Here is a 16,231-nt window from a genome sequence, read left to right as displayed (position 1 = left end):
GGGGGGGCTCTGTTTGAGAATGTGTCCAGATTGTGTGGGGGGGGCTCTGTGAGAGCATGTGTCTGGATGGGGGGACTCTGTTCGAGAATGTGTCTAGATTGTGGGGGGCTCTGTTAGAGAATGTGTCTGGATTGTGGGGGAGGGCTCTGCTTGAGAATGTGTCTAGATTGTGGGGGGGCGAGGCTCTGTTAGAGAATGAGTCTGGATTGTGGGGGAGGGCTCTGCTTGAGAATGTGTCGAGATTGTGGGGGGGGGGGAGGCTCTGTTAGAGAATGTGTCTAGATTCTGGGGGGCTTTGTTAGAGAATGTGTCTAGATTGTTGGGGGGAGGCTCTGTTCGAGAATGTGTCTAGATTGAGGGGGAGCTCTGTTAGAGAATGTGTCCAGATTGTGTGGGGGGGGGCTCTGTGAGAGCATGTGTCTGGATGGGGGACTCTGTTCGAGAATGTGTCTAGATTGTGGGGGGGCTCTGTTAGAGAATGTGTCTGGATTGTGGGGGAGGGCTCTGCTTGAGAATGTGTCTAGATTGTGGGGGGGGCGAGGCTCTGTTAGAGAATGAGTCTGGATTGTGGGGGAGGGCTCTGCTTGAGAATGTGTCAAGATTGTGGGGGGAGGCTCTGTTAGAGAATGTGTTTAGATTCTGGGGGGGCTTTGTTAGAGAATGTGTCTAGATTGTTGCGGGGGGAGGCTCTGTTCGTGAATGTGTCTAGATTGAGGGGGGAGCTCTGTTAGAGAATGTGTCTAGATTCTGGGGGGGCTTTGTTAGAGAATGTGTCTAGATTGTTGGGGGGGGAGGCTCTGTTCGAGAATGTGTCTAGATTGAGGGGGGAGCTCTGTTAGAGAATGTGTATGGATCAGTTTAACGAAGGCGCAGCAGTAAAAACCGTGAGAAGCGAATTCTTATCTTTTTCTTTTGCTGTTTTGTGATCCGCACGCGGAGCGAAGCACTGAACGTTGAGCTGGGAGACCGTAAACAATTTTACTGCTCAGACGAGCGATAACGTGAGCGGATTTCCAGAAAAAAAACCTGGTGGAATGGTTATATAAGCACCGGGCCGATCAAGGAACAACATCGTGGAGCTGAGCGAAGATCTCGGCTGGACTTTCGATTTTCTGAATGAACACTCCGTGCGGGTCACGCAGCTCAGACATGTCAGGTGCCAACGTGGTGCTCACCCTTCAGATCCTGCCCTGGTTTTTCTCGAACTGCATCTTTCTCGCCATATATGACGCTACGACACTCGTGCGACGTTTTGCGGCGCGCTTGCTGCTCCTGGAAGGTCGACAGGAGACACAGGCCACTCCGCGAATGCTCACCAAGAAGGGTGTGCGTGCCGTGTGGCGGAGCTACGTGCTTGACCTCACGAAAGCGGTGCGGCTCGGAGGAAAAGCCCCCAACGCCAGGGTCGTGCCCGTGAAGGCGCCCTGCCATTCGCAGCAACACCATTGTTCCGACACCCTGAATTATCACGAGCAACAGCAAAGACGGCTCTTGGATTTTGCTCGAGCTGGCAGACCTCTGGTTATCAACTTCGGTTCAGCCAGCTGACCGCCGTTCATGCAGAAGCTGGGTGAGTTCTGCCGCCTGGCTGATGCCTTCGCGGCCCGCGCCGACTTCATGGTCGTGTACGTGGCTGAAGCTCACCCGGCCGAAGTGTGGCCCGCCCCAGGAGGTCTCCTGGTGCACAGTCACCAGAACTTGCACGAGCGCCGCAGCGCGGCCCACATGCTCCTGCGTGAGGCTCCGCTAAGGTCGTGCCGGGTGGTGGCCGATGCAATGGACGACAACGCGAACCTGGCTTATGGCGTGGCCTTCGAGCGCTTGGCCGTCATTCAGGATGGGCAAATCGTGTTCTTGGGTGGGAAGGGACCATTCTCATACCGCGTCAGCGATATCGGGTCGTTCCTGGAGACCTTTTGCGCCTGAGCGCGTTTCCCTCCAAACGCCTGTTAATCGAGGGTCGTACTCTTAATTTCCAAGGGCCGTGAGACCATTTTTAATTTTTTTTCAATAGGTCGTATACCTCAGTGGTGGAACCGTGGTTCGGAGCATAATATGGTCATTACATGAATCTGGATCCATGCACGGACTGTGCATTCTATGCAATTGCTCGAACGCCCGGTCCACCGCGGCCTCCTGGCTCGCGTCCAGTAATCATCCGGCGCACTCAACGACCATGTGTTCATTGAACCGGAGCATGACCTTTGCCTCCAGCTTGAGGCGACATCACACGGCTTGAACGTGTCACCAAACCAACGATGGCGTACCTGCCGTGGACCCCGGCCGATGTGGGATCGTGAGAATGACGGCTGTTGGCGAAATGGGAATGGCAGCAGCTCGAAGTTTAGTGGATCTCCACCATCCGGACGGTGTCACAGCACCGGTCTTGAAGGAATCAATTGTTCATCATCCTTCAATTAAGAATTTTGGCTTCTCCATCTTCCTCATCTGCATACATCGCTTTACAATTGGGTGGTGGCGGGGGAGGGTGGCTGTGTACCTAGACACACATCCGTTTAATTATCTGATTTTGACTCAGACAGTTTCAACATTCATGGAATCATTTTTCCAATAAAACTTTTTCTAATGAACTCTGTGTTTATGTTCACTTGTCAGCGCAGCACGTGGTCACAATTAAGCTGTCCTCCACAATGTCCTAACGTTTGGGGGGAAAGGGTCCCCCAACAAAAAGTCAATGGCACAGCAGGCAAAGATAATAAAAAGTGTTTGAGATAAACTCATGATGGCTCGGAGGCAAGTTATGCTGATAGTTTTAAACTGTGAATCTTTGCTGCTTTTTGATGTCCATCAAGCCTGGTGTTGGCTTTGTGGTTAGGGTGACGGCTTGGGATCCTAGGGTCCTGAGTTCAAGCCTCGTTGGGCTGCTGAATTATTATACACCAGGAGGTTGACTCAGCCTGTCATCCTTCCGAGGTCAGCAAAATGAGCACCAGTGTATTGGTAATAGGGGGACACTGCATCAGCGGCATGGCCACGTCCCAACCAAAGATGCAACCAGCAGCCACAGGCTGCACTCGATAGAGAGATTGATGTCCATTGACCAGAGTTTCAGGTCCTCAGGCTGACCATTGAAAACAAAAAAAAGATTCTGCATTCATTGTGTACCTTGTTTGCTTTCATCACGGAACTGGGGGTGTGCGGGAGGGCGGATTGAGGGTCGTGAGTGAGATTGTGGTGGGTCGACTTCTGGCCTATCCATGTCGAATCAGTCACACGTGAGGTCACTTGGCTCAGTCGACAAATCAAATCATTCTCAAAACGCCCCAGCCAACTTCCACATCGTTTGTGGACCTCAAATTCCATCACGTGAGCACCTGGCCATCGAGTTGAGGTTCCGCAGCCGAGCTTGGAGGCCCCGACGTGTCACTGGTGTGCCCTGCTATAAATCGAGCAGGAAAAGTGGAGCATTGAACGTGTTGAGGTCAAGGTCCAGACAATGGGGGCAGTGCAGATGTAGATGGACACAACGAGCAAGGGAAATATCGAACAGAAAAAAAAGAGTTTGGGGGATGGAACAGTGATCTGCAAGTAAGAGGGTTAAGTTTGGTCGGCTTTATGGGGGTATAAGGTATTGGGGGTATGGATGGGGGATTACTTGAGATGGTGGTGCATCGCTTGCTGGAAGCTTTGGAGGGAAGAGTGTCATTGAAAAGTCGCAGAAAAAGAAGAAGAGATTCTAAGTGGGGGGAAAAGAGGATCAACGTAGTGAAGGTATTTGGAAAGTCTGGATCATGGGAGTTTAAGTAAGGCAGAGGGGAGGGGGGGTATACTGGAATTAGTGTCCTGGAGGGTCGGAGGCAGTGCCGGATTTATGGTGGTGGAGGCTCTTTCTGCCATGAACGATGAAGTAAGCAGTGGTTTTCAACCTTTCACTGATGGCACCCTAAACTCTCATATCTTATTCTGTGACACCGCCATTCAATTTTCTATTTGCACCGTTGCCTTAAGAACACTGCAGGTTCCACAAGCTAAATTATCAGATGAAATACATCATTTCAGGAGCGGTTTTGCAGGTTTTTATCACCACCAATGGACAGGATCGCATCCGGAAAAAGAAATATTACCTCAACATTAGCTTCACAACAACAACACGATCGCTTCGGGGAAAGACGTTGTTCGAGGCCTGAGGCCCATACATGCTATGGCCTTCTCAAGGCCCGTGACCGCTATCGGCTGCAACCTTTCGATAATAATCCTTGTTTTACACTGAAGGGAAAACTGAAATGGAAGGCATAACGATTGTGAATATTGTACAACGTCTTTGCAGATGGCTTGAGCCGACATGGCTTGGCTTAAACCTTCATGAGCCTGAAGGTGATGGAGGCCCCTGGGCATGTGTTGGATGGTGGAGGCTCTCCGGCATGTGTTGGATGGTGGAGGCTCTCTGGCATGTGTTGGATGGTGGAGGCCTCTGGGCATGTGTTTGATGGTGGAGGCCCCGGGGCATGTGTTGGATGGTGGAGGCCCCGGGGCGCGTGCCCCGGTTGCCATTGGGTAAATGCAGCCCTGGTGAGAGGGCTGAGCGAGCATAGAGGTAGATTGGAGATGCAGTGAAAAACAGAGGCCACCGACCTGTTTTCTGGGATTTGAAGTTCGCATGTCTGTATATCTGTAATTCTGATGGAAGATGCTGATGATGTTGAGAGCTTGAATAGCTTTCACAGGTTTCAGGAGATATAGATGTGATGATGGCTGGGGCTCCATCCAGCCCATGAGGGAAATCAGTATTCTGTCGAGTACGGACTAATGGACTAATGCCTTGTGAGACGTGAGTAGGTCAGATCCTCCCCCCCCCCTTTCTCCCCAGAATTACTAATTACTTGCAACGATGCAGGTAACTTTGTAGGCCAGCTTTGCTATGCCATTGGTCCAGAAGTGGTCATGGCTGATGGTCAGACCGTGAAGTTCAAGACACGACAAACCTCTCGTGGCTGCCCATGGAAATATAGATATGTGTGTTGTTTGACGATCGTTCCCGAGTCGGAGGGTGAGACTGTGAGATTGGCTATGATTGATTGAAAGGCGTGTTCCATTTGTCGGACCTACATCTTATCAATTCCATATCGGCAGAGGATGATGGAGTTTCCATCTGCCTGTCGGTGGGATCGGGCACTCCACGACACTGTTTTGTCATCTGCACAAAGGAAGAGGGATCTCTAGGGTATCAGAGAGACCTCAAGAAGATTGGGATGGCCCAGGCAACCTGGGGGATGGCCAGACGGAGGCCCCTGGAGTACCGGCGGAAAGTGGACGCAGCGACGCGCTGCTCTGGTGCATGCTCCCATACCAACCAACCAACCAACCAGAGAGATCGTTGATGTGGATGAGAAACAACACTCAACCCAAGGCACTGCCTGGAGTCACTCCGGCACCCACTATGAGAGGACAGCATCGCATTGATAGCAAGGCGTTCACTGTGTGATTGGAAGTCAGAACGCCAGGTATGAGGGTGGCCTTATATGCCGCAGGCAGCAAACCTGACAAGCAAAGCAGGATGCAAGAGAGTGTCGAACGACTGAGATACGTCCAGAGAGATGGTGTTGAAAGATCAGGAGGTGATTGGAATTTGTCCTGCTGTTACCTCTGTTGATGATGGAGTTTCCTCTGTTAGTGTACACCACTAACAAAATTGATCATCTGAGCAAGGGTGAGCCTCAGGATCTTGAAACTTCGAGGACACTGACTTGCACCACTGAGGGTCAGAGTTCACGTGTTGGAATGACGATGACTACCGATTCTGCACATCAAACGGGGAATTACGTACGGTCTTTTTGGATCTTTCTGGACAATCAACTTCTCGCATGTGGTTATTGATTTCTCGAGAGAGTGGAACCTTCTGGCACATTTTAAGAGGAGTGTCGATGTGATTGTTTCCGGTGCACGTCAACAACTTGGATTCACTTACCGACCACCCTAACAGCTCCAATTCACTGCAATTTTCCTCGAGTTCAACACTGTGTAAGCCCAATCATGAATCGCGAAGGTCCACCTCCTCATCTCGAGTCAATCTCCATGTTTAATCAGTCGCTCACTAGTCCAATATAAGCAGGTTCGGTGGTGTAATGGATCGCGTATCGGTTCCGAGTTTGCAAGGTCAGGGGTTCGAATATGACTCCGGCGAGTCATACCAAAAGCTTTAAAAATGGTACATGCTGCTTCGTTGGTTGACACCTTCGGTTGGTAACCATTGTGCAGGCTTCATCAGCCTCATGGCCTCCTCCTGCGTTGAAGTCCCCTGTAAGGGAACTGATAATATAACATCGACCAAACATATTCCCTCAATGTTTCGATTCGCGAAATCTATGAAACTATTTGCTGATCTCAACTCATTAGCCCCTTTCGTTGGATGTCACTGCCCAAGGTGGGCCTGCCAGGGCCCAAAGTATCTTCCTCCTTTTCCTTTTGCCATCTTCATCTTTGAGTTCCTCTCTGCAGAACACTTGTTTTTTTGTGTGTTTGTCGAACCCCCTCCCCCCTCGCCCACAATGGTTAGGTAACATTACATGGAGTAAAAGGTGAAAGGCGAGCAGAGTACATCAAGAGTGCAAATAGGGACGCCGCCGCTTTCATTGATGCCAAACACGTGCTGGGAGGGACACAGTCATGCAGGTAACATCACGGACCATAAAATAATGGCGCTGTGATTGGCCATCCGTGGACAGGGCATCACCCAATGGCAACGGGGGGCTCGCACAGCGCCACGTGCACAAAGCTTGCGCTGCGATCCCATTGGCTGAACTGTCGCAGCCAATCATAGTGTGCAAGCATATTTGGTCGCACCCTTCGTACGGGACATTCGGTGTGAGCACGTGACTGTTCAGCAGATTACGCGCGTGGAAAATGACTTCAGTAGTTACAATATAACTTAATAACCAATATGTGAAGGTTTGAATCGCTCTTGCTCATTGAGCATTTGGCAGCGCACAGACACCCAACAAACCAACGTACATGGGGGGTGTTGTGTTCATGTATACGATTCATATGATACTAGTACGGGCCCGTAGGGTATGATATTGTATATGTGATCGATAAATCTAACTGCTGGTGGATAGTGGGTACACTGACTGCAGGGGTGTGCTCAGTTACCAAGTTAAGTTTCTTGTGCGCTCGCCAAGCGGCTTAAGCACTTAAGCAAGCACTCCATTCGAAAGTGTTGAGCGGCTGGCTCGCAGTGCTTGGTAACTGAACACACCCCAGGGTGCAGCTCCTGTTAGTGTGCAGCATACCTTTTTGTAATTTAGTAATACTATTGATACAGGGAGGGTACGCCTTCCAACGATGATGCCATGTCACTGTGTCAGTGCTGAAAATGGGCACGAAGCTAGCTAGAACTACATTGTCGATGGCACACCATCGCATATTCCCACGCGCACTGCTTTGTCCCATTAACGCTCGGTGAAATTTTATCTTGCAAAATGGATTGACTATTCTTTTCTATTTGATGTGCTTTATGACCAAAGACTTACTATGTTTACTAAATCAGAAGTCATTGCAAGCATGTCAACATTTCATGAAACATTAATTTAACACTGTCCAGCAATATAGAAATGTGCATCAAATTAATCATCGGAATGAACTGTGTATAATATTAATTATAATTATTCATAATCAATTAGATAAATATAGTAAAACCTGTGACTGTTTGCACTCATGGGGGCCACATAAGTAAGTTCTTTACAAAAGAATTTACCATGTACAATGGTAAATACACTTAAAAAAAAAAATCAGCCCCCCATGACCCCACCCCCTCTGGCCTGGCCCCGTGGGGTCATATAAAAAATCCGACAGTGTTGTGCACTTCCCCATACATATATCTACTATGTCCCAAACTTTCAAGTTCCTATCTCAAACGGTGTAGGAGGAGCTATTTTGACCCCCTATCCGCGAAGCACCCCCTACCCCCCAAGCACCCTCTGATCATCATGTGTTTAAAAAAATATGTTGTTAAATGTATAACTCATGAATATGTTTGATTTAAAAAGCTATAAGACAATTTTTATTTTTTTAAATCGACCCCCATGACCCCAACCCCTCTGTCCCAGCCCCTCGGGGCCATATCAAAAATCTGAAAGTGTTGTGCACTTCCCCATACATGTATCTACTATGTCCCAAAGTTTCAAGTTCCGATTTCAAACGGTGTAGGAGGAGTTACAGGGTAAGACAGACGGACAGATGTACGGACGTACAGCGGAGACAATCACAATATTCCCGCTTTTCTTCGAAAGCGTGGGAATAATAACCAGAAAGAAAGTTCCCAGGGTCAGACTGGAGGTTGATGGTTCGACGCTGTCAGCCAAAGCTTGTGGAAGTGTTATTACAGAGCAATGCAGATAATATGTGCCGGACAGAGACCAATGGTTTTCACGAACGAGATCTGACGTCACAATGGCTAACAGATCTTCACTGTTGAGCCGAAAGGAACGGGCTTAATTTGAATTCGAAAGCGGAGTAAGTTGTTGTGAGGAATTTCTGGAAGGCAAATCCGATCGAAGACAACCTCAGATCAATCCGCAAAGCCTGCAACAAGTGAGTGTCCACTCTCAGGAGAGCCAGAAGACATCTGGCCAACCTCAAGCTTGAACTTCTTTCTCATTACCAAGCAGTTATAGCTAGCGCTTGCCAAGCCAGCCGTTCCTTATCAACTGTTTTGAATGGAGTGCTTGCTTGGGTGCTTAAGTCAATTGGTAAGCACTTTACAATAAACTTGGTAACTGAACACGCCTCTGGTGGCTCCTTGTCAAGTCTGTTTCTGGTGTATGTTCCCCCTCCATCCCTTCCCTCACTTCAAATGGCATCACGGTCAACTCCACTTGTGAGAAGGCCGAATGCCTCAATTCTGTGTTTGCTTCCAGATCTTGTCTCCAACCCCTCACTCTGGAGTCGGTAGTCAACCGACCCAGTTGCACCCAACTGCTAATTGATTCTCTTTTTCATTTGAGAAGGTGGAGAAGTTTCTGACAACCCTCGACTCTCGTTCTGCAACTGAACCGGACAGCATCAGCACAGATATATTAAATACCTGCTCTGCTGCTCTTGCATGTCCTCTCTCTGCCCTTTTATAGCTTCCATCAACTTGGAAGTCAGACAACATCAAAGTAGTCCACAAACCTGGTGCAAAAACATCCTCTGAACGACTGGCCAGTATATTACCATACTTTCAATTATATGCTTCTTTGCTCACAAGGAAGCTTATAATTGGAAGTAACGTAATATACATGTAGTTTAGAGGATCCTTGCTCTGCCTCGAGACTCGTTTTTGTGTAGAAAGCAAAACAAAAGTCATGGAATCCACCATCGCAGTGAACATGAAATCCTTCTTTTATTTACAACGGCCTGATCTCAGATCATCAGTTCAGATTCAGACCTGGTCCCCTCTACCTTGGACTCCTCTGTGCAAAGTTTTTCCTTGGCACACTTGAACTCTTATCAGCTTGCAAGGCCTTCATCCACAGTTCGATGGAGTCACTGCTTTCCCATTTTGGCTGGTACCGTTGCTCACACCTTATAATACAAAAAGGATTAGCAAGTGCATCGTTGTATATGTTTGAAGACAAAGCACAAAGCACAAAGCGTCATCCATTTTCAATTTCGAACATTGACAATGGGCACAGTTGTCAAGCAGTGCAAATGGAAGAAAACAACAAAACCAACAATCATTTCGGTCGTTTCCCATGAGTGTTTTAGTCCCACCTTTAGATCAGGTAACCTCACTCTCCAATACCTTCCACCTGGCTGAGTCAATAGACCGCTTCACTCTATAAACTCCGTGGTATGTTATCACAACTATATATTTTGAAACATTTTCGACGGATGTGCTGTTGTACGAGTGATAATATTTATTGCACGATACAGTGGGTTTATAAACACAGCGGTGAATAAAAAACGCAGAAGGAACGGTCACCCTGACAACCTCAACAATGGAACACTTGGTGCCGGTCATGTCACGGTAAGCTTAACTGATGCCACCTCGATGGATGTAAAACCATATCGCTCGTTATTGTTCATCCGGTCGGAGTGCTTTGAGGGGGCTGGGGTGGAGTGAGGGGAGGGGAAGGGGGTTTGGGGATGAACGATGATGCAGGTGGTGCAGTAAACTTGCGGGAGCAATTCGGGACAGGTGTTCGGGTTACGTGGCTATTATCGGTGTTCATACGTGCAGGTAAAAGGTGTGAGCCCAGTGCGCGTGCCTGTAAAAAAAAAAAAAATCCGAGGTTCCCTATAGGTCCGTTAGCAGCTTGACGATCGCCCAGTGGTGTTGCACGTGGAACGTGTCCTTGGCGACCGCGTTTCGCAGAGCCAGACGTCGGACGTCGATTGTGACGTCACTCTACAGGAACGTCAAACAAAACGAGACCGTGGCCTTACCCAAATCCGTTTGCACTTGTGTCTGAAGGATAACGTGATAACAACGTCGGCTGAAGCCCATAACTTGAGATAGCAGGAAGCACGAGGGGATGGCAGGACCATTCCATGTATAGGAATTGCACCCAAACCCTCCATTAATATGTTATCAATATACAGCACGATGGAAGGACGTCCAAGCTATCTCTGTTTGCCAGATTGATCCACACGCACACAGGACTATATAATGGATAAATCACCGCATTTAACATGTTGCATTATCCTCTGGACACGTTTACCATGACGATTAAAATATACTGCAATTGCATGGTATCCACGTGATCATTGTGCGGTGGCGGTTTTGGGCGGTGGTTTACAGGGCAATGCCCTGAGATCTCCCCCATATCAGCTGATCATCATTGGCCACGAATGAAAAAGGTTTGTGTGAACTTTTCTCGCACGTGGAACGTGTTCTCAAATGCCTCCTGCCTGCAGATTGGCACTCTTTATGGCGGCAATATAATCAAATTTGTGGGAGTGTTAAATTGGTTTAACACAAGAGCACTTGCATGAGCTACGGCTGTAAACGATGAATGCGCCACAAACTGTTCGGGAAATGCATTCTCTCAAAAGGCCAAAGGGAAGGTCCACCACGACACGTGGTCTTGTGCGTGCAACGAGTGCGGCTTCTTTCCTCCACGAGGATTGACCGAGCACAAAAGTTATAACCGACAGGCTCGATCCCCACAGCTGTTACTTGTTTCAAATTACGAGGGACACAGATGTTTTTAAATGTACTACATGTTTTTAAATGTACTACAAAAACCCGCTCCCTGAGGGAGCAACCTGGGCAGGGAGGAGAGGGCGATTTGTCTTTTTTAGTGCCCATGACCTGAACCCTGCGTACGACCAACACATATGCAAAATTTGGTGGAGATCGGGCAGCACTGTTTTTTTAATGATCTTCGGATGTACACACATCGTATACATACACACGTACACATATACATACATACATACACACACAAATACATACATCTACACATACATAGTTCCACATACATATCCTACATATACATATACACACATACATACACACACACATACAGAAATAACGTACACACACACACACACACACACACACACACACACACACACACACACACACACACACACACACACACACACACACAGATATACTGACACACATGCACATATCTATTTATAATTCCAGCAATCCCTGTGTGTGTGTCTGTCTGTTTGTCTGTCTGTCTGTCTGTCTGCGACTGCCGTTTCTCGATGACCGCCAGTCCGATCTCATTGAAACTTGCCAGGAATATTGCCGGGGACCCGCGGATGTGCCTTTTCGAGGTTTGATATCGATCGGACGAGCGGTTCCCAAGTTACGGCCATTTATCTGTCGACCAATGACAAGACACGGTGCTATGACATCACGAATGACATCACAATTAATGTTTATTTATTTATTCCTTTTTTTTTTGCACGATCTACGGTCCGATCATGTTTGAAACTTGCCAGGAATATTGCCGGGGCCCCGCGGATGTGCTTTTCAAGGTTTGATATTAATCGGACGAGCGGTTCCCAAGTTATGGCCATTTATCTGTCGACCAATGACAGGACACGGTGCTATGACATCACAAATGACATCACAATTAATGTTTATTTATTTATTTATTATTTCTTTTGCACGATTGAAACTTGCCAGGAATATTGCTGGGGCCCCACGGATGTGCTTTTCAAGGTTTGATATTAATCGGACGAGCGGTTCCCAAGTTACGGCCATTTATCTGTCGACCAATGACAGGACATGGTGCTATGACATCACGAATGACATCACAATTAATGTTTATTTATTTATTTATTTTTAATTATTTCTTTTGCACGATTGAAACTTTCCAGGAATATTGCTGGGGACCCGCGGATGTGCCTTTTCGAGGTTTGAGAGAGAGAGAGAGAGAGAGAGAGAGAGAGAGAGAGAGAGAGAGAGAGAGAGAGAGAGAGAGAGAGAGAGAGAGAGGCTGCACATACTGTCACTCACCTACTGGCACGCACCTACGGGCCCATACTAGTATATACAAATAACACACCTACATACACACATATAAATATCATACCTACACACATGTACATACATACAAACATACACATATACATACAAATAACACAACTACATACACACACATATAAATTACATACACATATTCATACAAATAACATACATTTACACATACATTCAAATAACATACACTTACACATACATTCAAATAACATACACACATACACATACAAATAACATACACACATACATACACATACAAAGAACATACATTTGCACATATATACAAATAACATACACACATACACATAACATACATACATACCTACACACATACACATACAAATAACATACATTTGCACATACATACAAATAACACACACATACATTCAAATAACATACACACATACACATACAAATAACATACACACATACACATACAAAGAACATACATTTGCACATATATACAAATAACATACATACATACACACATACACATACAAATAACATACATTTGCACATACATACAAATAACACACACATACATTCAAATAACATACATACATACCAACACAAATACACAAACATACATATACATACACATTCAAATAACATACATACATACCTACACACAAACACATATGTACATATGCATACCAATAACATACTGTTGTAGATTTCTGCCCGCCAGTGTGTGAACGACCGCGTTTAGCCAATGGCGGCCGTCTCGTCCACCGAACGGACAATCCAGTCGCGGCTTTCCGGATCAACGCCAAAAACCAGCCACGGGTGTGTTTTTAAGCACACCACAGCCTAGTCAATATTCCACCCACGCGCGACAGGGTCAATCGCCGAATTGTCGATGCACCTAATTATTCACGCGGACAGACTACCGAGAGACTGTACCTCAACGGGGCCACTGGGACACGAGCTGCTTAAGCAGCTCGCTTCCTTTTGGGATAACCGAGCGGAGTATTATCGCGCAGTCCCGTTGAACCCGATCACTTTACCGGCTATTTAAAAACCAACTATATTCCGAGTGGAAGATGGCGGCTCAATTAAGGGAAGAGGACGCAACGAACGGGTTAACATTTGAACAAGCACATTTATTTACAAAGCACATGTAAACAATGATGCAGTCATGCAAGTATGTAATTATGCAAGGCCAAACACGTATGAAATTATACAAGGCCAACACGCATGACAGGAGAACTACAACCGTTCCACACAATCACTTAACAGTTTTTACTACTTAGTAGACACGGGCCCACGGACACACATACACACACATACACCCAAGAAATGGTAGCTGAGGCCTTTAATAACGGTCTCCAGCTCGGAGGACAAGTGAGCTGAAACCCAGAGCCGATCTCGAACCTCTCCACCTCGTGTGGTCTTCAAGTTGTTCGGACCCGGGCTCCAGCGAGAGCGAGGTGGATCCAATCGCCGTGAGCCGCGGTCCTTCCCGAGCTCCCGCGAATCCTCCTGCGCTTCTCAACACGTGCTGGTGAGTCGAGGCACCGATCCTTCTCGTTGATGCATTGCTTCCCCGAGGAACTACCTCTAAGAAGAGGCTGACGAGTCGCACCAAGCCGGGAACCAAACGGAGAACAAAGAGCTCCACGAACCAAGAAGAAGAAGCCACCACTCGCAACTTGAGTTGAGCAACTGGCTCAACTCTCTTCCAAATAAAGCAGCTCTCCAAAAAGCCTACCGCCCGAGCCAAGCAGGACCCAAAGCTCTACTGAACCAAGCAGGACCCGATGGCCTCCTGAACAACCACATGACCCGAACAGAAACCGAAGCTCCACTGAACCAAGCAAGACCCAACGGCCTGCTGAACAACCACTCAACCCACTCCCAACACGAACAGGACCCGACGGCCTGCTGAACAACCACTGTCCCACTTCGCACACGAACAAAGAATAGATCTCCTCTTTATCGTTCTCCGCCCCCTTCCGCCGCGCCCAATGTGACTCATGCCCTCGTGATCCATCCCCCGCTGAACCACGGGTGGGAGGGAGTTGACATCATGAATCACGGGATGGCAGGGCTATTCTTCCTCTTCGCAGAAGAGGGGGAGGGACGTCTCCATTGTTCGCTCCCAAACTATTAAATTGATCCGCAGCGCATCTAATCGATTTCTGAACATTTAAACAATGGAAGGTGAGCTGTCTAGGGAACAAGCACTTATCGACATAGCTGACTAAAGGAAACTGTATGTTGTGTGCAAACGAATTCCAAATTCGTAACAATACATACATACACATACAAATAACATACCTTTACACAAACATACAAATATCATACACATCGACACAAAAATAACATACAGACATACCTACACACATACGCACATATATACACATACATACACATATACACACATCCATACACACAAATAACATATACATACATACATATATATATACACAAACACACAAACATACATACCTACATACATACTCACATGCATACAAATAACATCCACACATACATACACATACAAATAACATACATTCATACATACACATATACACAAGCACACATACATGCATACCTACATACATACTCGCATGCATACAAATAACATGCACACATACAAACATTTATACATGTATACACAAGCACAAATACATACTCACATACATACAAATAACATGCACGCATATAAACATTTATACACATACATACACATATACATATAAATATGCAAATACCATTCATATATATATATTATATATATATATTATATATATATATATATATATATATATATATATATATATATATATATATATATATATATATACACAGATAACACATATTGTTACGGTTGTGGAAATTCACAGAACACCATTCAGGTATCCCAGAGATCAGTTATGTCGATAAGTGTGTTCGGATTAGATTTCCCCACAGAGGTCGAAAGGGATATTATTTGTGGAACTGGGCTGTGATCTTTGAGTCAGCCATTATTCTTTTGCTATCTTTATTTTGGAACATCCACTACTTCAACAACCACGCTATCCCCACCACAACGTCAACCACACCACTACTTCAACAACCACACCATCCGCACCACCATGCCAACCACACCACTACTTCAACAAGCACGCCAACCACACCACTACTTCAACAACCACACCGGCCTCCCCAACGAATAACACCACACCAACCAACGGTTAAAACAACAAGGTGCTCCGAAGAGAGAAATCCCGATAACGCCTGGGATTTCCCCTCCCCCCCTCCCCCGGGAGGGAGGAGGGGCGGATCGAGCCAAGGTTCAAAGGTGAAGTAAGGGAGGGCGCTCATTTTGGGTGGAAAAAGCCCACTGCGACCCTCCCCTTGGGGCAACAACAACTGAGCCCAGCCGAGCTCTGCTGGAATTTTCCCCTGCGTGCCGGGAAGGGAGGGGCAAGGCTCCGTGGCTATAAAAAGGAAGCGCGGGTTGATGCCGAGAGAGTGGTTTGAAGAGAGTTGTTGTAGAGAGTGGTTGGAAGAGAGTTGTTGTAGAGAGTGGTTGGAGGAGAGTTGTTGTAGAGAGTGGTTGGAAAAGAGTTGTTGCAGAGATTGGTTGGAAGAGAGTCGTACAAGAAGGTCGTTGTTGACCAGTTGAGTTGAGGGGCTGAGTGGAGGTGGAGAGAGGAGATGCCGACCAGCAGTGGAGTCTGGGTTCTGGAGAACGGAGGCGGACCGGCGAACGGAGTCCCAAAGATCCACGGACACGGTCATTTTCTTCCTTTCTTTTCTGGGGTCTTTGAATGGAAGCCTTGTCCCTAAGTAAAAGTGGTT

The 16,231-nt window shown here is 47.0% G+C and overlaps 1 protein-coding gene and 1 long non-coding RNA gene across 2 annotated transcripts in view; one reads left to right on the top strand and one right to left on the bottom strand.

Annotated features, from left to right (window-relative positions):
* Positions 1-828: 828 nt before the first annotated feature.
* Positions 829-2,510, top strand: DIO2 (iodothyronine deiodinase 2). The gene has a single exon (XM_085850711.1). The coding sequence runs from the start codon at positions 1,117-1,119 to the stop codon at positions 1,924-1,926; it is 810 nt and encodes a 269-aa protein (XP_085706837.1). The 5' UTR covers positions 829-1,116; the 3' UTR covers positions 1,927-2,510.
* Positions 2,511-9,339: 6,829 nt separating this feature from the next.
* Positions 9,340-16,231, bottom strand: part of LOC147014020 (uncharacterized) — a 46,380-nt gene continuing 39,488 nt past the window's right edge. The window contains exon 3 of the long non-coding RNA XR_015050424.1: positions 9,340-9,522. This is a non-coding gene — a long non-coding RNA (uncharacterized LOC147014020). The remainder of the gene's footprint in view (positions 9,523-16,231) is intronic.

Source organism: Eptatretus burgeri, chromosome 13 (genome assembly GCF_056783735.1).
Source record: "Eptatretus burgeri isolate ZD-2024b chromosome 13, Ebu_testis_v1, whole genome shotgun sequence".
In the NCBI taxonomy this organism is placed as follows: domain Eukaryota; kingdom Metazoa; phylum Chordata; class Myxini; order Myxiniformes; family Myxinidae; genus Eptatretus; species Eptatretus burgeri.
Note: the sequence above shows the minus strand (reverse complement) of the source record. Positions and strands in the feature narration are given on the sequence as shown.